Source organism: Myxocyprinus asiaticus, chromosome 15 (genome assembly GCF_019703515.2).
Source record: "Myxocyprinus asiaticus isolate MX2 ecotype Aquarium Trade chromosome 15, UBuf_Myxa_2, whole genome shotgun sequence".
Lineage (NCBI taxonomy): Eukaryota > Metazoa > Chordata > Actinopteri > Cypriniformes > Catostomidae > Myxocyprinus > Myxocyprinus asiaticus.
This window is the reverse complement of record NC_059358.1, coordinates 16,223,032-16,244,439: the sequence shown is the minus strand read 5'-3', so window position 1 is coordinate 16,244,439 and position 21,408 is coordinate 16,223,032. Positions and strand designations below refer to the sequence as shown.

The window sequence follows — 21,408 nt, the reverse complement described above, 5'->3', positions numbered from 1 at the left end:
TTTAGAGGGACCAAAACAACATGCAATAACAGCTTGTTTCCAAGATTTAAATACAAAGCCTCCAGATGGTGTCCCATTTTTGGGAAATGAAGCCAAGAGCAAGCCTTGACAAAATAAAAAAATCTGTCACTTCTCAAAGCATTGGCTCATTTTTAAACCATCAGTGAGGTCAAGAAGATATCTAAATGTTAATCTTGCAGATTTGTAGCAATTTGCAACATCATTGATTTTCTTTTGTTTAGGTATACAGTAGTTTTCTATTTTAGGTTGGTGTAAAGACCAGGAGGATTAAAGAAACTCCAAAAGGCATAGGAAAATATCAATAAGTCAGCATGATGTTGAAACTGACATCCTGACTGGTGAGCACATTTGTGTCGCAGTCTACATTTGTCTTGTAAAGTCAAGGTAGTATCACTTTTTGGCAGCAGGATAACTGTATAATACACCTCCTGTTCATTTTGTTTAATGAATACACAAATTACAGTATATAATTGGGGTATTAATGTAACAGTAACAGTTTAAGTTACAACATGGAGGAAATAGAGTTTGTGAAAGGTAACAGCCACACACACACACACACACACACACAAAAACATTTATTTTGGGGAAGTAAATATGACATAAACGATTAAAGGAATGTTCTGGGTTCAATACAAGTTAAGGTCAATCGACAGCATTTGTGGCATAATGTTGATTAGCACAAAAATGTATTTCGACTCGTCCCTCCTTTTCTTTAAAAAATAAATAAAATCTGGGTTACAGTGAGGCACTTACAGTGGAAGTTAATGGGGGCCAATATTTGAATGTTAAAATACTCACTGTTTCAAAAGCCAGAAGACATAAGCATATGTGTGTTAACATGATTTTTGTGTGATAAAATCATTTACAAACCTTTTCTGTTTAAAGTTATTGCCAATTTTACAACTTTGTTACCATGACCATATAATGTCAACAAACCCTAAAACGACTGTACAAATTAAAATGTAAACAACTTTACAGCTCAAATAATACACAAGTTTTAATGGAAAAATTAAAGTGCTTTTATAAAATTATAAGCTTCACATTTCTGTGTTTAAACCCTCCATAAATTGGCCACATTCACTTCCATTGTAAGTGCCTCACTGTAACCTCGATTTATGATTTTTTGATTTATTTTTTTTTAAAGAAAAGGAGGGACAAGTCGAAGTTAATTTTTGTGGTACTCAACATTATGCCACAAATGCTGCCGATTGAGCTCCACTTGTACTGAACCCGGAATATTCCTTTAAATACTTTCTGCACTGAATAAGTTAGTTTCAGCATGAACCTGAAAATATGAACTAATTCAAAAATGAATGCTCTAGTTAAACTTATAAGTAAATATTATTTATGATTCATAGTTATCTTTATAATGAGTCATGTATCAATCCTTAAGTAGAAAACCTTGACATATTTATTTGCTAATTTGAGTACATTTAACTGGTAAATAACATAAGTACATTTGACTAAACTTCTCAAAGCTGGTGTTCCTAGCATGCACTGGGCTTGAATAATCAATGAGCTTGCATGGTGTCATTGTTTGCACGTTTATGTACACCATTTTTGTCAATTGTGCTGTTACATTTGGTAACTTCTTGTTTTCTGCAGTCTGAAGTTCATTTTCTATTCAAAATTACCAGTTAATGAGCGAAAAAAATTATCTGTTGATTTTCACCATCATCATCTTTTGTGCCCCAAATGTTGAGGTCTGTGTGTGCATAGATAGATAGATAAATAGATAGATAGATGAACCAGAATGGAAGAAAATATAAGCAAAATATTAATAGTAAAATAGCATGGGTCAAGAGTTACTTTTTCTGTGCGCGCGCAGTAGTTTCCATGTATTCATCTCTCCATGCAGGTGGCTTTTACTTCAGGGGAAAGTACGAGCGCATCACTGCAGAGCGCGCAGTTGGAACTCAAGTGACCTCCAGAGAGGAGGAGAACAGCGCTCTTCTTCACTGCACGATTACCGCAGCTGCGTGAAAGGACCAGTGGAGTTGTTTCATATTGCCGCTTCATACAGGAAACACATTTTGATACATCAGATATATAGAACAATCTATATTTTCCAATCTAGGCGTTTGACATTGCTTTTTAAAGCTTAGAGCCTTGTAAGGAAGGCGCATTATGGAGCGTCAAACTGTGCCTGTTAGCGATTCATTTGATTATCCTTTGATTCCGCGCAACACAACCTTTATGGAGGAACCCGCGGGACTTCTGTCTAACATCAGCGGAGGTAGCGAACAGAAGGCGGTGAGAGGCAACACGGCAGCCGTTATCGCTGTGTGCATTACCGCGCTGTACTCCGTCATCTGTGTTGTGGGGCTGTTTGGAAATGTTCTGGTTATGTACGGTGTGGTCAGGTAAGATAACTAGTTCATTGAACAACATTTTTCGATAAACTCTCAAGGTCTCTCAAAGTGGCCTAAATATTGTTTAATTTACATAGCATTAAATCACAGCTTTGACAATAATAGCTGTTACAGTCTATACCTACTTTGCCCCAACTTTGGTTTGGTTCACTATCCAACACGCGCCTAAAAGAGCCATTTAGACCGAACACATTTTAGGTCCATCCTCGCTGCTGTTTTCATTTTTTAATATCTAGACAGACGTCTTTGACTGTGGGACCGCGTCTCGTTTTTCAGCGTATCTTGCCATAGCGCCGCGTTATTGCTGTTAAAGGTGCTGCAAGCGTTATTTTTATGAAATGACAAGCAGAAAATGTACCTAATCCCTAAATGATATAAATTAAATAGGTGCAATGAAATATCACACCTGAAAAGGCTCTGTTAAAAAAAAAAAAAAAAAAAAATATATATATATATATATATATATATATATATATATATATATATATACAAATAATAATAATAAACTAAATTATGAAAAAAGGTGCTTTATCATGACAACAACAAAGTTTAAAGCTGCTCTGATGCTGCATTTCATTTACACAGAACCAAAGCAGCATCAGAACTGCCTTTGATACTAGGAGCTGAGATGGGTCTGAGCAGGCATAATTTATTCTGGCTTTCATTGCGTCTTTACACAAAATTTTTAGCAGGTTTAGAGCAGCCTTAACTTGGCTGTGTTGACATGGCATCTAAAATACTCACTCCTGCTCCAGATGCTAAAAAAACAAAGAGGATGGGCAATAGTCAAATACATTTGTTGAAAAACAGCAAACATGCTGGCTGTGAACCAAGGGCATAGGTTTGGTTTGAAAGTTGGCAGGGACATACAGCAAGGATCATATTCAAAATGTTGGTATTAAGAAAATGCAAGAAAGTCAGTCTGGTAATACAGGCAAAATAACATTATTACCTCATATAACAAGTCTCATTTCTTATTTTTCTGGCCCACCAAATTAAAAATGTGCCTTTTTTTTTCTAAAGAACAAACAAATGAAGAACTGACCACTAGGGCTGCACAGTGATATGCCACAAACTTGGATAATGTGCAGTGATATGCAATGCAATAAACCTAAGATTAATGGTTTAAAATAAAATGTTTTCTTTTTCAAGAAGATATTTACCTTGAGAAAATAATATCCAATGGACATATTTTTTTTTTGTTGTTTTTTTTTTTTTTTTTTTTTTTTGGACAAAGAGACATTCTGTAAAATGTATTATCCACCATTAAACAAATGTAAACAAAGGGTAAATTAACAATTTTTAAAATTACCACAAAATAAACGAAATTATTTTATATATTTTCTCATATTGCTTATATGTAGGGGTAGATAGATAGATGTCTTATAAAGTCACTTAATAGAGTCATTTTTTGGCAGCAGGATAACTGTATAATACACCTCCTGTTCATCTTATTTAATGAATACACAAATTATAGTATATAATTGGGGTATTAATGTAACAGTAACAGTTTAAGTTACAACATGGAGGAAATAGAGTTTGTGAAAGGTAACAGCCACACACATACACACACAGTAAATATGACATAAACGATTAAAGGAATGTTCTGGGATCAGTACAAGTGGAGCTCAATTGGCAGCATTTGTAGCATAATGCTGATTACCACAAAAATGTATTTCGACTCGTCCCTCCTTTTCTTTAAAAAATAAATAAAATCTGGGTTACAGTGAGGCACTTACAGTGGAAGTTAATGGGGGCCAATATTTGAATGTTAAAATACTCACTGTTTCAAAAGCCAGAAGACATAAGCATATGTGTGTTAACATGATTTTTGTGTGATAAAATCATTTACAAACCTTTTCTGTTTAAAGTTATTGCCAATTTTACAACTTTGTTACCATGACCATATAATGTCAACAAACCCTAAAACGACTGTAAAAATTACAATTTAAACAACTTTACAGCTCAAATAATACACAAGTTAAAATAAGTACATTTTACTAAACTTCTCAAAGCTGGTGTTCCTAGCATGCACTGGGCTTGAATAATCAATGAGCTTGCATGGTGTCATTGTTTGCACGTTTATTTACACCATTTTTGTCAATTGTGCGGTTACATTTGGTAAATGAGTGTTTCAACTGTACATGGCATGGGTACAGTTGTAACAAAAGCACTCCTTGTCTTCAGACACTAATTGTAGAAAATATGAACAATGTATGCAGGTTTTTAGCATTTATTTTGATAAAGGTATCTCATGTGAAAATGGAATGTTTATTCTGCTCTGTATTTGTGCAGTAGAGCACAAAGCAAAAAGTGTTCCAACTGTACTCGGTCTACCCCTACTTAAATTGTTATCTGAAAAAGTGGGCCTCCTGAGCAAAGCAAGCTTTAGGCTTAGACTACAATTAATGACTTTATCACAAATGCCTTATTTTATTGACAAAACATTACTTTCTAATCCCAATGCTCTTCTCCATTGTGCAAAATGAAACATTTATTTGGAGTTATACCAGCATCTTAAAATCCTGCACATCTGACACAATCGTCTTCCTCAAGATGCTTACCGGCTAAAAAAGCAGAATCCCCCACTGGGCTGCATGCAAGACTCACTTTTACAGGAAATATTTTATACTCGAAAAGTATGCTTGTTTAAATCTACTAATTTCAAGGATCATGGAAATCTGCCTGCATAATCTCCAGAAAATAATAATAATAATAAAAAAATCTTACAAACGACTGTGATTGGTGAATCCTGAATAGCGCTGAGAAAAGTAACAAGTGCCTCTTGACAACACCGATCATGCGCCACTTCTTAAGAGGTAGGGCAATAATTTACACATTAATAATTATACTAAGGACATTTAATAGTTGTTCAAATGAAAATAAAAACATGGTATAAAGTTAAAGTATTTTCTGTGTGGTAAAATTGCCCATAAGTTGGTAGGGACATGTCCGTATCATCCCTACCTAAAATTACGTCTATGCTGTGAACTGCCCCTGAAGAGAAATATAGGCATGCAAGTATGGCCTACGGCTTCTACAGACAGTCATATAACAAAACAAAAAAACATAAGCGTTCATATATAACCCAGGGAATATAGCATATACTGTATATACTGTACACAGAACATGGTGGATATGGAGTTTTGTTACAAATCCAACCAAATTGTGGAAGATGAAAGGGATGAAAAGTGGGAAGCTGTAGATGTGCTTTCCTGAGGGTGGCTGGGACAACCTACCACTCAGCATGGACACAGAGAACAAAAACAGTCCAAACAGCATCACCCTTGATTTAGCTCAGAAAAACAAGTGTAGCCTAGTTTTTTAGAAAAGAACATATTGATTTGCAAAACATTTACAACTCAAAGCCTCGTTGCTCAACAGCAAGCTGACACGCTTGACAACTACACAATCATTTAGCTGAATGATTCATGAGATTGTACAAGCAAGCAATAATCAGATTTGACCTTATATGCATACTGTATTATTGGTTACATCATTATCAAGACTTTCACAGTGTAACTGGTCCTGCTCGACCCACTCCTAGTGGGATTAGAACTGGTGTCAGCCGTCATGGGAGGCGGGAGCGCTAACGAGGACGCTAAAGGCTACAGCCCCTAGCGTCAGTGGCTAATGCGCCTCTTGAGGCCAGGGAGTGAGGTTTAAACTTACTGCACAGCTATCACATATCAGCTGGCTCCCGTTACACCAGCTCACTTGTAAAAGCCTGTTCTTATTTATCATTCACATTTATACTAAATTATTTTATTAATTATAAACAGACAAATTCATAAAGATGGATACAAAAGTGTTAGCTTTTTGTTTTTGGTTGCTGAATAGCTAGTTAGAAAGTAGAGCAAGAAAAGAAACTTCAAGCATTTAAAAAAAAAACATTATGAGGGTAGAGAACTAATCGGAATTCAGGAAAGTGATGTTGTCTTGCCAATAGCGTTATTCATGATGAAGTATTGTGTCTACGTTAACTATTCAAGTGTACATATGTAGTCAACATCTTTTAATACATACAGTAATTGTTATATAAAACCAAAAGAACATATGAGGGAATGAATCAAGATTTTCCCAAAGAGACAAAAATCCAGCCCTTTTTGATTCATTATTATAATTAGATGAAACTGATGAATGAACAAGTGTCTCCAAAGCACAAAAAATCTGGGGAACTATTCATTTTTCAAAGTACTTTAGAAAACCCTAAACTAGCTGAGATAAGAAAAGAGTCTTTGATCTACTCCCTCAGAGTGGTTTAGATCACAGAACCATTACAATTCACTTAGCTAGATCACTTATCCATTCACAACACATTTCAAAGGTTGTAGTCGATCTTCAAGAGTGCAAAGCTGTTGCCTAGGAGGAACAGACTGAATGGGCTAATCATACGTCTGGTTTGTCTGCCTTTCCCCATTTGGGAGGATATTTTAAAAATAAATGGTAAATTTGAAGGTATGAAGATAAAAGTAAAGGAGGAAAAAGAATGGAGCAGAAGAGTTAAAGCATATGAATCGCAGGGGCCTGGCTAGCGAGTATTGACGCTGACTACCACCCCTGGAGTCGTGAGTTCGAATCCAGGGCGTGCTGAGTGACTCCAGCCAGGTCTCCTAAACAACCAGATTGGCCTGGTTGCTAGGGAGGGTAGAGTCACATGGGGTAACCTCCTTGTGGTCGCGATTAGGGGTTCTCGCTCTCAATCAGGCGCGTTAAGTTGTGTGTGGTTCGCGGAGGGTAGCATGAGCCTCCACATGCTGTGAGTCTCCGTGGTGTCATGCACAGCGAGCCATGTGATAAGATGCACGGATTGATGGTCTTAGAAACAGAGGCAACTGAGATTTGTCCTCTGCCACCCGGATTGAGGTGAGTAACCGCGCCACCACGAGGACCTACTAAGCAGTGGGAATTGGGCATTACAAATTGGGAGAAAAAGGGGATAAAAATTAAAAAAAGAAAGAAAAAAGCATATGAATCGCTACATCCTCCAAGTCAGAAATCGTTTAATACGAAGACTAATATGAAATGAGCTCAGTAGTAATTCTCCGTAAAGTTCTGGTTACAGATAAGAACATATGAATGGATTTTACATTGCAAGTCAAAATTTTGCTTTCTTATCATACTTGAGGGCTTTTAACATTAATATCATGCTTATGTTTACACTCTGGGTAGGGTAAGGTGTTACACTCTGTGATTGGGTTTAGGGATGGGGTTTTGTTTAGGGGTTGATTTGATGACAAAGTGTAGAGATTGAGTATTTTTTGTTGGCTTTGTCTTCTTTTAATAATACAACTAGATTCAAGACACAACATCATCCAATAACTCTAAAAACCCTATTTTATCTTCTAGAAATACCCTCTTCTAGAAGTATGGCCCCTTGATGCAACGCATTAGTATGAAAAAGTGATGGATGGCATTGGCAACATAAAATAGAGAAAACATTGACAAGACACAGCAAAAGAGTATTTCCCTATGAAAGTGGAACTAGTGTAAAATAAGAGATACAAACATGAGTCATGGATATAAAACAAAACATATTATGCACACAACATGAAAGACTTTTTGGAAGTTAGAATAATGGATTTTTTCCTCTCGCTACACTTATGGCCTTGTACAAATAAAGCAATTAATTGTAGTGTCACTAATGGATGTGCTGTCTTCTCTCTTAAGCTCTGTGAGACTTCAAATGTCAAGACCTCAAAAGAGATCACAGTGTGTGCATACCAGACAAATCTCAAAAGTTTTGAGAGGATAATCAATGGATTATAATTTAGCATTGGTGCTACAGGATCTTTTCTTTAGTCACTATTATGGTTGCATTGTTGCATCTTTTTTATGCCCCATCATTCATCAGTTATGGCTCCCAGAATATTATGAGCTGATTATTGCATGATATCACTGAGAGACACTAGTCCCCTTCATGTCATTATGAATGGATAGATTAAAAATGAGACCTTTGTTCATTTGAAAAGCTGCTGTAAAAAAAATTTTTTTCCAGGATACCTCACATAAAATGTCCTGCAACCTTACAGGTATCACTGAAATAGGTGTCCTAAGAAATCACACTTGTCTCTGTGACAGCCCCAAGCCATGTAAAAAAAAAAACAAAAGCACAAACAATCTGACTGTGGCTCACATGTTAGTCAATCAGAAAACTTAAGAGGTGGCTTAGGATGGGATAACCTGTTTGAACTAACAATGGAAGACAAGAGGAGTGTTATTATATATATATATATATATATATATATATATATATATATATATATATATATATATATACTGTTTATTTTTACCATTCTGTTTGGTGCCACTAGTGGTCCATAAATTGCTTACAGCATCAAATAAAAACTGTTTACTGTGCAAGGTAAATTAGTTGAAATTTTGAAAGCAATGACTATTGCATGGGAAACATCTAACAATACTGTGCAACAAAGGTAACAAATTACTGAAACCAAAATATATTAATGCATTCCATTGTGGTTACAGGAAGGCACTTACAATGGAAGTGAATGGGGCTAGTCCATAAACATTAAATACACACTGTTTCAAAAGCCACAAGACGTAAATATTATACATGCTAACATGATTTTAGTTTGATAAAATTGCTAACTAGCCTTATTTGTGTAGTTACATTCAAAATGACAATGGAACATTCGTAAACCCTGTAAGGGATTTTATTACACTAAAATAATTTAGACCAGAGATGATCACATTAAAATCGTGTATAATATTTATGTCTTGTGGCTATACTATTGAAACTTGTACACTTTTGTGTATTTTAATATTTATTGTCGGGCCTTATTCACTTCCATTGTAAGTGCCTCCCTTTATTCTTTTTTTTTTATTTTTTATAAATGAGGGACAAAGAGTATTCCACAAATGCTGTAGATTGAGCATAACTTGTACTTGTAACCTGGAACATTTCTTCATTTCTTCAAGGAATTACAGGGTGGAAGAGTGTTAAATGAGCGCATATGGCTCTTTTTTTCCATTTTTGAAATATATCATCTTTGTAAATCACGTGTGATATTCACAATAAAAAAAAGGCGAAGCTGAGAAGAGCTTAAAATCATGTACAATCAACACAACCCATTAATCTGCATATGCATTCATCATTTATGTAAGTTCACATCTTTATTGCAACCCCAGGTGCAGATGACGTGAAAAAGATAAAAAAAAATTAACAAAAACAAAACAAAAAAACTATGAAGTGCTTGTGCAACTAATGCCTCAAGTTGAGTTGTATGCTCTTTTCTTTAACAGGTACACAAAGATGAAGACAGCTACCAACATTTACATCTTTAACTTGGCCCTGGCTGATGCTTTAGCCACCAGCACTCTACCCTTCCAGAGCGCCAAGTATCTAATGAGTACCTGGCCTTTCGGTGAGCTCTTGTGCAAAGTGGTCATTGCTATCGACTACTACAATATGTTCACCAGTATTTTCACACTGACGATGATGAGTGTGGACCGCTACATTGCCGTTTGCCACCCAGTGAGAGCTCTGGACTTTCGCACACCTGTCAAGGCTAAGATCATCAACATCTGCATATGGATTCTCTCGTCTGCTGTCGGTTTCCCAGTCATGGTTATGGCTGTTACTAGAGTGACTAATACAGGTGAGGACAAGATGTGTTTGGCTAAGGCATATAAAAAAATCTCTGTGGTTGATGTGACAGTTTATTTGACCCCATCAGATGCTTGTTGCAAGTACTCCAGTTTCACTAATATTCAACTCATCTTTTTTGTCTAAATCATCTGATTGAAAGTGGCAGGAAAGTTGTGGCATTTGTTTGGAAGATTACTTAACTCTCTTTTACTGCAACATAGTGGACGTTTCACCTCGGATTTTCCGCAATGCGTGTAAGGAGCCACGCAATATCATTTTGCAAAACTGTTGCCACAGTCATGTAATTTTTATGAGATCAGGCTAAAAAAATATGTGTAGGGCATGATGAGACCAATATGTTTGGACTGCAAATTTGACATTTGTATACTGTATCTGTTATAGGTTAATTTAGTAAACTTTAAGGCTCCCACTTGGTTGGATATAGCTGGCTTCAAACTAATATACATGGGCTCAAAGCCACAAAAGTCCTACATGTTACAACTTAAAAAAATATCCTGTAACAACATCTGACTGTTCATTATAAAATAATGGTCAATAATAATATTAATCAAGAAATGTTATTAGGTCAACACAGTATTGTTTTGTGTATATGTTCTAACATTCTGGTGTTCTCCTCAGGCAAAACAGACTGCATACTGAAATTCCCAGATCCAGACTGGTATTGGGATACTGTGACCAAGATCTGTGTCTTCATTTTCGCCTTTGTGGTTCCCGTCATGGTCATCACCATCTGTTACGGTTTAATGATTCTTCGTCTTAAGAGTGTGCGCTTGCTCTCTGGCTCTAAAGAGAAGGATAGAAACCTTCGCCGCATCACTCGCATGGTCCTGGTGGTGGTGGCGGCCTTCATTATCTGCTGGACCCCCATCCACATTTTCATCATCGTCAAAATCGTGGTCGAGATCGACCAAAAGAATCTGCTCGTGGTTGCCTGCTGGCATCTGTGCATTGCTCTGGGCTATATGAACAGTAGCCTCAACCCAGTCCTGTATGCGTTCCTGGATGAAAACTTCAAGAGGTGCTTCCGAGAATTCTGCTTGCCATTTCGTTCTCGCATGGAGCAAAGCAGCTTCTCCAGAGCCCGTAGCGGCATCAGAGAGCCCATCTCAGTGTGTGCCAAGACAGAGTCAATGAAGCGGCCCACATGACTAGGCATGGATCAGATACCTCCTGGTATACAACCAAGGACACAGAAAGACCTGCAGTCTGAGGTCACTCAAATCTCCAACGCTGAGTACTAAGCCTTCCTGGAAACCACCTGAGGTTAATATAACTTGACGGTAACCCCATACCGAAGGCGAATGTTCTTTTTGGATTATTATCATGCTTTTTACCTCCACTTGTTTCTCTTTCTTGACCTAACTGAGTGGGAAACGCTGTGGATGGCTCTAAAATTATCATCAAAATGTTTCCTAATTGAGGAAAGCAGACCATTTTGGGCCATTAAGCTTCTAATGATTTATTGGAAAAGACATCAAAGATGTGGCCTGGAATGGTCAATGGGAAATCTACATTCATTAGTGGCATATGAGCCATCAAAGTGGATTCTCGTAATCATATTTTTAAAATGAAAGTGAATACATTTCCTTGAAATATGTGGGAACTTAAAGCTTAAACACATGGTTACTAGGGTTAGATGACATACTCATTACACAAATTATATGGTATTTTTTCCAAACATTAACATAAGCTTAGGATAGTTCCATTTAAAGAGACAAGGATGTTTGTTATACAGCTCTGATTCATACTTCAGAATGTGTACTTTCCGGCTACAGAGTATGGAAAAAGTAGTCCATCAAATGAGTTGGATGTCCGAAATACTATGAAAATGGATTGTGTCCTGCATTTGCTGAGATTCTGAAAAGTGTAACTAGTTGACATTTGGCTATCCCCATAAGGCCATGAGAGCTAAGGAGCCATCAGATTTATATTCTGTAAGCTGGACTGCTTTTTCAAATGTAAGTGCTATAGGTACCAAGAAATCTATTCCTTGTGTTTAATAACAAGTCAATTTCGCAGATGTTGTTAGTACGTCAAAAGTCAAAGAACAATTCCAACATAGAGGATGTAGTATGTCCGGGAATGTAGATATACTACACACCTGCGTACCTTCAGGATGTATCAGCGGTCAAGAAGTTAATCGAATTCAGTGCTCTTTACAACAGTACGGGATTTCGGACACAGTTAGTACAGTCTCTGCTTGACAAAATTCAGAATTCACATTTCAGCAGATTTGCAGGTTAATTTGAGTGCTGCGACACAGCCGCCACATATATGCTGTAGGTGACAAGGTTACCTTCCTTTAGGTGATGATGCTTGGTGCTTGGTGAATATGTGCTGCTGGTGAATGTGTTTAATAACCTCTATAAAGTACAGTGTTAATATTAGGAGCAGTTTAGGCATGTTGTGATTCTATCACAGAGGGGCTCTTAGATTTTTTTTCTTAGTACTTACGAACTTAAGTATTTTAGTGTAATAATTTTAGCATTTCATTGACATTAGAGGTAAATGGCACAGGTCTTTCAGCTTTTTCAAGTCATAAAATTGAAGTGACATTTATGTCATTTTGTGATATTAAAGTTTGATTCGAAATGTCAGCTCTTCTGTAAAAAATTTCTATATATGTTACAGACATACTTTCTCCAGTCAAGGCTGTGTTGATGTATTAGAGACAGTATTTGCTTTGCTGTCAAAAAACTATTATGTACTTTTGCATAAGTGTTGCATATTTCCTCATTCGTTAATTTTTAATAGATGCAAGGCAATTGTCACAAATTATCTGAACTGTTAATGTCATTGTTGTGAAAGGTAAAAAATAAAAATGAAAAATGACTCTGCAGATTGCATGGATTTGAGTTATAATATATATATATATATATATTAAAGGTTAATTTCCCACACCTGTGGCTTTTTAAATTACAATTAGTGTCTGTGTATAAATAGTCAATGAGTTTGTTAGCTCTCACGTGGATGCACTGAGCAGGCTAGATACTGAGCCATGGGGAGCAGAAAATAACTGTAATGGAACTTTATAAAGATGGAAAAGGATATAAAAAGATATCTAAAGCCTTGAAAATGCCAGTCAGTACTGTTCAATCACTTATTAAGAAGTGGAAAATTCAGGGATCTCTTGATAGCAAGCCAAGGTTAGGTAGACCAAGAAAGATTTCAGCCACAACTGCCAGAAGAATTGTTCGAGATACAAAGAAAAAACCACAGGTAACCTCAGGAGAAATACAGGCTGCTCTGGAAAAAGACGGTGTGGTTGTTTCAAGGAGCACAATACGACGATACTTCAACCAAAATGAGCTGCATGGTCAAGTTGCCAGAAGAAGCCTTTACTGTGCCAATGCCACAAAAAAGCCCGGTTACAATATGCCCGACAACACCTTGACATGCCTCACAGCTTCTGGCACACTGTAATTTGGAGTGACGAGACCAAAATAGAGCTTTATGGTCACAACCATAAGCGCTATGTTTGGAAAGGGGTCAACAAGGCCTATAGTGAAAAGAATACCATCCCCACTGTGAAGCATGATGGTGGCTCACTGATGTTTTGGGGTGTGTGAGCTCTAAAGGCACGGGGAATCTTGTGAAAATTGATGGCAAGATGAATGCAGCATGTTATCAGAAAATACTGGCAGACAATTTGCATTCTTCTGCACAAAAGCTGCGCATGGGACACTCTTGGACTTTCCAGCACGACAATGACCCTAAGCACAAGGCCAAGTTGACCCTCCAGTGGTTACAGCAGAAAAAGGTGAAGGTTCTGGAGTGGCCCTCACAGTCTCCTGACCTTAATATCATCAAGCCACTCTGGGGAGATCTCAAACGTGCGGTTCATGCAAGACGACCAAAGACTTTTCATGACCTGGAGGCATTTTGCCAAGACGAATGGGCAGCTATACCACCTGCAAGAATTTGGGGCCTCATAGACAACTATTACAAAAGACTGCACGCTGTCATTGATGCTAAAGGGGGCAATACACAGTATTAAGAACTAAGGGTATGCAGACTTTTGAACAGGGGTCATTTCATTTTTTTCTTTGTTGCCATGTTTTGTTTTATGATTGTGCCATTCTGTTATAACCTACAGTTGAGTATGAATCCCATAAGAAATAAAAGAAATGTGTTTTGCCTGCTCACTCATGTTTTCTTTAAAAATGGAACACATATTACCAATTCTCCAAGGGTATGCAAACTTTTGAGCACAACTGTATATAATAATAATAATAAATCACTAATCACACAATGAATGATATGACCAAATATCTAAGATAACCATTCACCATCTTGTCTTTGATGAGGTGGTAACACTTTACAAATAGGTTGAACTAGTTAACAATAGTTAGCATGCATGCAGCTAACAATGAACATTACTTTTACAACATTTATTAGTATTAGTTAATTGTGCACTCATTTTTCCCCCTCATTTAAATAGTTTTACTTCTAAAGAAATGAATAGTAATGTTGAAGCATATGTATGAAATCATGATCACTCGTGAGATGAAAAGTTCATTCATATCAGTAACCATATAAAAGCTCTTTTATCCTGGTGCAAATAGTTTCAGATAGCCTACTGTTTGCTCCCATATTTAAATACTAACATACAGTATAGGCATCACTGCAGTGTGTTTATTGTGTTAATTTAGAGTCCCACAGACACACTACATTAACCTCTAGCCCAAAACCTAACCTTAACCTTACCTTAGCAAAATGACCTTGGTTTTACTACAGTAACCATTGTTTCACGTGGGAATGAGTGCGATCGACAGACCCCACCTCCAGATCAAACCCTTCTCTGTATCCCCTGAAATTCACCGTGACCTGTGATGAAATCACCATTTATATTCATTTTTATCTATTATTTTAAGTAGTATTAAAGGAAATATTAAGAGTTGAACCGCGGTCGCTAGGACAGCAGTACACAATCACACACCGTCTTTACACCCCACACCACTGCAGCGACACCTATTGGTTAGTTTGTTGTATATTTCAGTGGTTCCACCAGATTATTATGGTGCAAATAGCTGCACAGTTTGGTAGATGCTATTTACACTGGGGTGCAAATAGACCCTCCGAAATATTTTTGGTAAAAATATAGCACAAATGCCCTCAAAAAGTTCGAAATTGAAACTTACTGTTCTATGTCTAATATTTGGCAGGTGCTTCACAACTAAAGCACTTTTACATAACCTTTTTCAGTTTTATTCCGTAGACAACCTGTAGACCCGCTATTATGAAACATACTGGATAAGTGTGCTTTTAGTCAAGTACTGGACTGCACATATCTAGAACAGGCAATCAAAAAAGCTGTTGTATAATTGCCTCAAAGACACAAATTAAACCAGTTTTGAAGTGACAGACGGAACACAATAGGATGTTACAATTGGGATGTGTATATATAAGATATATTACATCTATTGTATCCTTATGAAGTCAAAGCAAGTATATTGTCATTTTAGCCATGACAATATACTTTCACTAAACAGTGAATTGGAATGTCATTTTACCTGATGCTCTTATAATTGCCAGAGTAATATTTGCAGATTCCATTATCTTTTTTTTTTTTTTTTTGGCTACTGTAGATGCAAACCATAAAACCATGTCTGGTCAGTATGCTTACCTTAGGTCTATTTTGCTCATGTGCTGTTCCAAGCAACTATTCTTTGTTCCTATAGCTAGGAAGACAAATTGACTATAAAATAGATGGATTAAATAATCAGGTCAGGTGAAAGAAAAGTTCAAACATTAATCTTAAAATAAAAAATGTTTTTCTGCAGCCGATTTTGCAGTTGAAAGAGAGAGGGGGGATCCTGTGGGCATTGTGATTGTGGGCATAACATTGTCAAAACCCTAAAACTTATTTCCAAGTTAAAATTAGGTTTTGAATCTCAGATTTTCAATGTGGTCTCAAAATTTTGGACACAACTATATCTAAAATTAAACACAGAGAGAAGGTAAACTCGAGTGCAATCAGTCTGCCTTTTGTCAGGTCCTCTTTTATTTATGCAGCACCTTGCATTGAGGTATACAGTACATCATGCTGTAATTCTGGATATGGAGTATGGACTGACACAGAGTCTCAACTTGTCGACATACACAAACATATACAAACTTGAATGAGTAAATGGCCTAAACAACGAGCACCATCATTATGGTCAGCAAATCTCTTTTATATGCTTGTCGGGTTCCTTGTTTGGAAAGTCTGTTACATAATGACAAACGGCAGATCAGACAGCAATGCTGTTCCAAGGCTGTTTACAGAGTGGGTGGAAAGAGGCATCAGTAATGACAAGAGACTCAGCATGTCAGCTAGTCTGAACAGGAGAATCAAACTCTGCACATTATTTTGCACAGCCCTTTCAATACCGTAAAAAGACACATTATTAACATACTGTAGATTAGTCAGTGTGATAGGACATTTTAAGGATAGTACACACAATTATTTCTTGTAAATATAACATTGCAAGTTACGTTGAAAGTGATTGCTCAGTCTGTCAATGCTAAATCAATAACTGCAAAACTATTATCTGCGTACAGTAGCCCCATCGCCAAGCCACAGTTAGAAATGTATGAGTGTTGTTGCAACAGATAACAAAATATCAAACCAAGTGGCGTTTTTTTAAAAATGTATTTAGCACAAGGACACTTTTCAGACAACACATTTCTCAAAAACAACAACAACAAAAAAAAAAACAGATGGAGACAAAAGTATGTGATGAACTGCACCTGTGGTTACTCTGCTATAGGACACCTGTGTGAATTTGAAGGGAACAGCCTTCACATGTCCACTAAAAATGAACAAAGGACCCTTTTCTGATCTACAGTATGCTTTCAAGCATCTAGCATCATTTGTTTTCACTTAGTTTGATATATTGTCATCTATTGTAATGCCATTTATACAGTTCCAGACAGAATCTATCTGACTTTGACATTTTCTTCAATTTTATTTATTTTTGAAAATCTGCAGAATTCTACAGAATGGATTAAAACATAATACCATGTGAAAAGTTATGAGCACTGCCGTCTTAATTGCTGCCGCCAACATTATCAAATTTGCTAAAATACTTATGAAACAAACACACAAGGGGCGAGGAATGTGTGTAAATTTGTGAATCATGGGTCTCCCAATTCTGCTGGGTTTTCTGCTCAATTCTGTGCATGCAAATTCTGTATGAACCTGAGTATGGCCAGAGAACATTTAGCGGAGATTGGTCACTTCTATTTAAATTAACGGGAGAAATTGGAACGCCCAACCAAGAAGCTCTAGCACCCAATGGTCAATGGATGTAGAAAGGAAGTCCCGCCTTACAGGTACAAGAGCTAGTCACCTTTTAGATACAGACATCGCCTGTCAATCAACTCGCTAACGCGCATTTGCTATACAAGCCGGGAAAATTGCGTTTTAGCGTAATACGAGGTAAAGAAGCACAATTTATGATTTCAATATTATCAAATTTTTTTGCTGATTTGAAATATGTTCTTTGTTTGTAATCTTGACCAACCGTCTTTCCCCATTCAAGCAGATAGGAGCTGCACTGGCATGACTGGGAATAGCCTCCCGAGAACGTTCCAAAGGTGACCAACAGTGGACTGACTTGCTAGAAAGACTTTGGTATGGCTAAAGTGGTAACACTTTAGAATAAGGTTCCATTTGTTAACATTAATGCATTAGGTATAGTGACTAACAATGAACAATGTATTTTTACAGCATTTATTAATCTTAATGTTAATTTAAAAAAAACAAAAAACAAAACAAAAAATTGTTCATTGTTACTTTTGATTTTAAAAATGTATTAGTATATGTTGAAATTAACATTAACCAAGATTAATAAATGCTGTAAAAGTAGTTAATTGTTAGTTCATGTTAACTAATAATAAATGTGCTGCGTATTGTGAAAAGTGTTTTATAAACAAAAATGACTTTTCCAAATACTTTGTTATTTACATAGCCATAAGAGGGCCAACAATTAAAAAAAGACAAGACCAGCACAACACCAATAGATATAGTGCAAGCTTAAGAATGGTTATGTAACGTTTAAAAATGGGCTTTCGACAAACATTTTTAAAAATAAGACCAAATTAGACCAGTCATGCTTTAAGACAAACAGTACATTTATAATATGGAATTATTTTCAAAAACATACCTAGTTAGAAAAAAATCTGTGCTCTGTTCAGTTTTCGAAACAAGATGAGATGCAATACAACAAAGGCTAGTCTAACGAATAAAGACATAATATAAACGTTTGATGCACATTTTACAAATATACTCACCTAAACGAATAGAAACCATCACCTGTAGCCCAAACAGTAATTATGAAAACAGCAGTGCCACGTCTTAAACCAGCATAAGCTGGCTAAAACTGGTCTACCAGTCTGGCCAAGCTGGTGCTCATGGTTTATCTGGCTGGCCAGAAAGTCTCACAGCCTAACCAGCTTACAAGGACATGAAACCCCTCAGCAAATAGACCAGCTTAGGCTGGGCTAAGATGTTTGTTTTTCCCAGGTTGGACTTTCAGATGACGGGCTTTACTAATGTCTCAACACGCTGTAAAAAATACTCATGCTTTTACACAATTTATGTGTTGCCTGCAATGAAACATCTTAAATTTTTCTTGACCTTTTCAGAACGGCACAGGAAAATTTGCTTCAGCTATTCCTGACTTATTTACAGTCATATGAACAAGGACGCATCATCCCTTGCGCTGGCATTAATAATAACATTTAAAGGTCTCATGAGAAGCCAATGCCCACTTCCTGGTGCAACTACCTCATGCTGTCTCACACCGGGCATCAAAAAACATCGATAAGAACATTAAATGATGGTGGTCAATTAAGTGCTTGCACAAGAGGCTGTTAGCATTTCAAAGCTTTCAGAGAAAATGAGCCTTGAAGGGCTTTTTAGATGAAATACCCCACAAAGTCTCTCAGCATGACTCACTGTGGTCTGCAGCAAGAAGAACAGACCAAGAGCACAATACCATTTCCCCTACATGGGTTCTGAAGTGGTGCTTTGATCTACAGATTTTATCAATAGCGACCAAACCATTTCCAGCTTCAAGTGGGCCTACTTTCATAATTCAGGAGGACATACATTATACTACTACTTATATATAAACATGAAACTGTGACATTTTATATATATTGCATAATTTTAATGTGGAAATGAATGCTTATGATTGTAGGGAACCACTTACCAAAAGCTTGTAAATGTACCGATTGCTCACCTAAATATGATCTTTACACCCTTGTGCCTACATGACCTGTATGAGTTTTCTTTGTGGAACACAAAAGGAGATATTTAGCAGAATGTCAAAGTTGCTCTTTTCCATAAAAAGCAAACAATGACCAGGCACTGTCAGGTTCCAAATTAGACAATTAACAATAAAGTAGTCCATACAATATTCTTAGCTTACTTAAACAATAAAATATTTAAGTGTGAGGAACAAACTGAAATTTAAGTTATTCATTGAAACTTTTGCCTTCTGCCCATTCAAATCTGCTATGTTCAAGATAACTTTGACAATAACATACTTATGTGCATCTTCAACACGCTAAGATACTTGCATTTCAATCTGCTCCTCACACAAAGCTACCATATGGGTTCGGCAGACTTTGAATATACTGCACAAGTCATAAGCAGGGTTGGGGAGTAACGGGATTACGCATTTAAAATACAAAATATAAATAACTGTATTCCACTACAGTTACAGTTTATATCATTGTTAATTAGAATACAGTTACATTCAAAATGTATTTTGATTACTGAAGAGATTACTTTGCATTTTATTGTCATTTGTTTCATTTAATATTTAGTCCTTTCAGATGGAAAACATTTATACATATAAATGATGCGATCCAAAGTGCATTTGAACAGCGGTGAAACACTTTCTTATGATGTGTTACAATCATACGAGCAGACAGAGAAGTAAGTTTGAAGTAAGTTTGGAGCAGAAGAAATAGAAATAAACCTTGAGTAAATTGTCAGCTTTACGTTACGCTAAAATGCTATTTCTAGCCATTTTACATGCACATGTTATCAGGCACGATCATATTTTTTTATCAAGAAAATTTATGTTGGATCATAATTTCTTTTTTCTAGTAAGACCTTTAATATTAGAGCAAAAATCGTATTCTTGATAATCATTTTTGAATTGTTTTCCTGTAAAAATATCTAAAAATCCTTAAAACAAGATCAATTTGATTTATCTTGTTTTATAAACAACACTGCATAAGATATTTAGGTTTTTCAGAGAATGCATTTTTAACATGTGTATTTTGTCTTACTGTACTGGCAGAGTTTTTATAGTCAAAACAAGTGAAAAAATCTACCAGTGCTGAAGAAGTAATCCAAAGTATTTAGAATACGTTACTGACCTTAAGTAATCTAACGGAATATGTTACAAATTACATTTTACAGCATGTATTCTGTAATAGAATAGAACCTTTTTAGTGCTTCACTGCTCCACTTTTGCTTTATGGAAAAGTTTCCTCACAATTAAACGCCATGCCAGCTTCCATGGGTATTTTTATGAAGAAAAAAAAAAGAAGATACAAAATCCTATGTATATTAAAATCTATTTTTGACAAAAAATAAATATATAAAACAGATTGAGGACTGACTTTGTTAATCTTATCAAGTATCAGCTGAATAAATCAGTGGAGAGACAGTGGAAACTGGCATGAGGCACATAATGGTGGATATTAAAAACTTGTGTAAGCCTGGAGTGTCTATGCCTATGCAGTAGGTATTAATGAGAATAAGAATAAGCTTTATTGCCAAGTATGCTTACACATACAAGGAATTTGTCTTGGTGACAGAAGCTTCCAGAGCACAAACAACACAGCAACAAGACAGAGATAAGAAAAAATAGAATACAAATAAAAGTGAATAGAAAATAAAGCATATTTAGAAACACAAGAGGACAATATATATCACACACACACATATGTACAATATACAAATCTGTTATATACTGAAGCAAGGGAATGTAATGGCAGAAGAGGTGTAGTTTGTTGGATAAATATAAATAGACTTAAGCTGTGTATTGCACATTAATTATTACTCAATGGGGCAGTTTTAACTGTTCATGAGATGGATAGCCTGAGGGAAAAAAACTGTTCTTGTGCCTGACGGTTCTGGTGCTCAGTGATCTGTAGCGCCGGCCAGAAGGCAACCGTTCAAAAACGTAGTGGGCTGGGTGAATGGGGTCCAGTGCTGATTTTACATGTGCTGGAAGTGAATTTCCCATCTCACTAGCTGCTGCCTGTCTGTCAGAAAGTTGGTGATCCACTGACAGATAGATGTGGGAACAGAGAGTTGGTGTAATTTAGTCTGGAGAACAGCTGGGATGGTGGTGTTGAAAGCCGAAATTAAGTCCA

General features: G+C 36.4%; 1 protein-coding gene across 1 annotated transcript; it reads left to right on the top strand.

Moving 5' to 3' along the window:
• The first annotated feature begins 1,964 nt into the window (after positions 1–1,964).
• LOC127453324 (delta-type opioid receptor-like) lies at positions 1,965–14,156 on the top strand. The gene is made up of 3 exons (XM_051719653.1): positions 1,965–2,384; positions 9,657–10,012; positions 10,642–14,156. Exons 1-3 carry the CDS (start codon positions 2,149–2,151, stop codon positions 11,169–11,171), a joined length of 1,122 nt encoding a protein of 373 aa, XP_051575613.1. The 5' UTR covers positions 1,965–2,148; the 3' UTR covers positions 11,172–14,156.
• The last annotated feature ends 7,252 nt before the right edge of the window (positions 14,157–21,408 follow it).

Coding starts and splice junctions, on each gene's coding strand:
- LOC127453324 (XM_051719653.1), top strand. CDS start 2,149: ATGGAGCGTCAAACTGTGCCTGTTAGCGATTCATTTGATTATCCTTTG. Junction 2,385..9,656: donor GTTATGTACGGTGTGGTCAG/GTAAGATAACTA, acceptor TTTCTTTAACAG/GTACACAAAGATGAAGACAG. Junction 10,013..10,641: donor TACTAGAGTGACTAATACAG/GTGAGGACAAGA, acceptor TGTTCTCCTCAG/GCAAAACAGACTGCATACTG.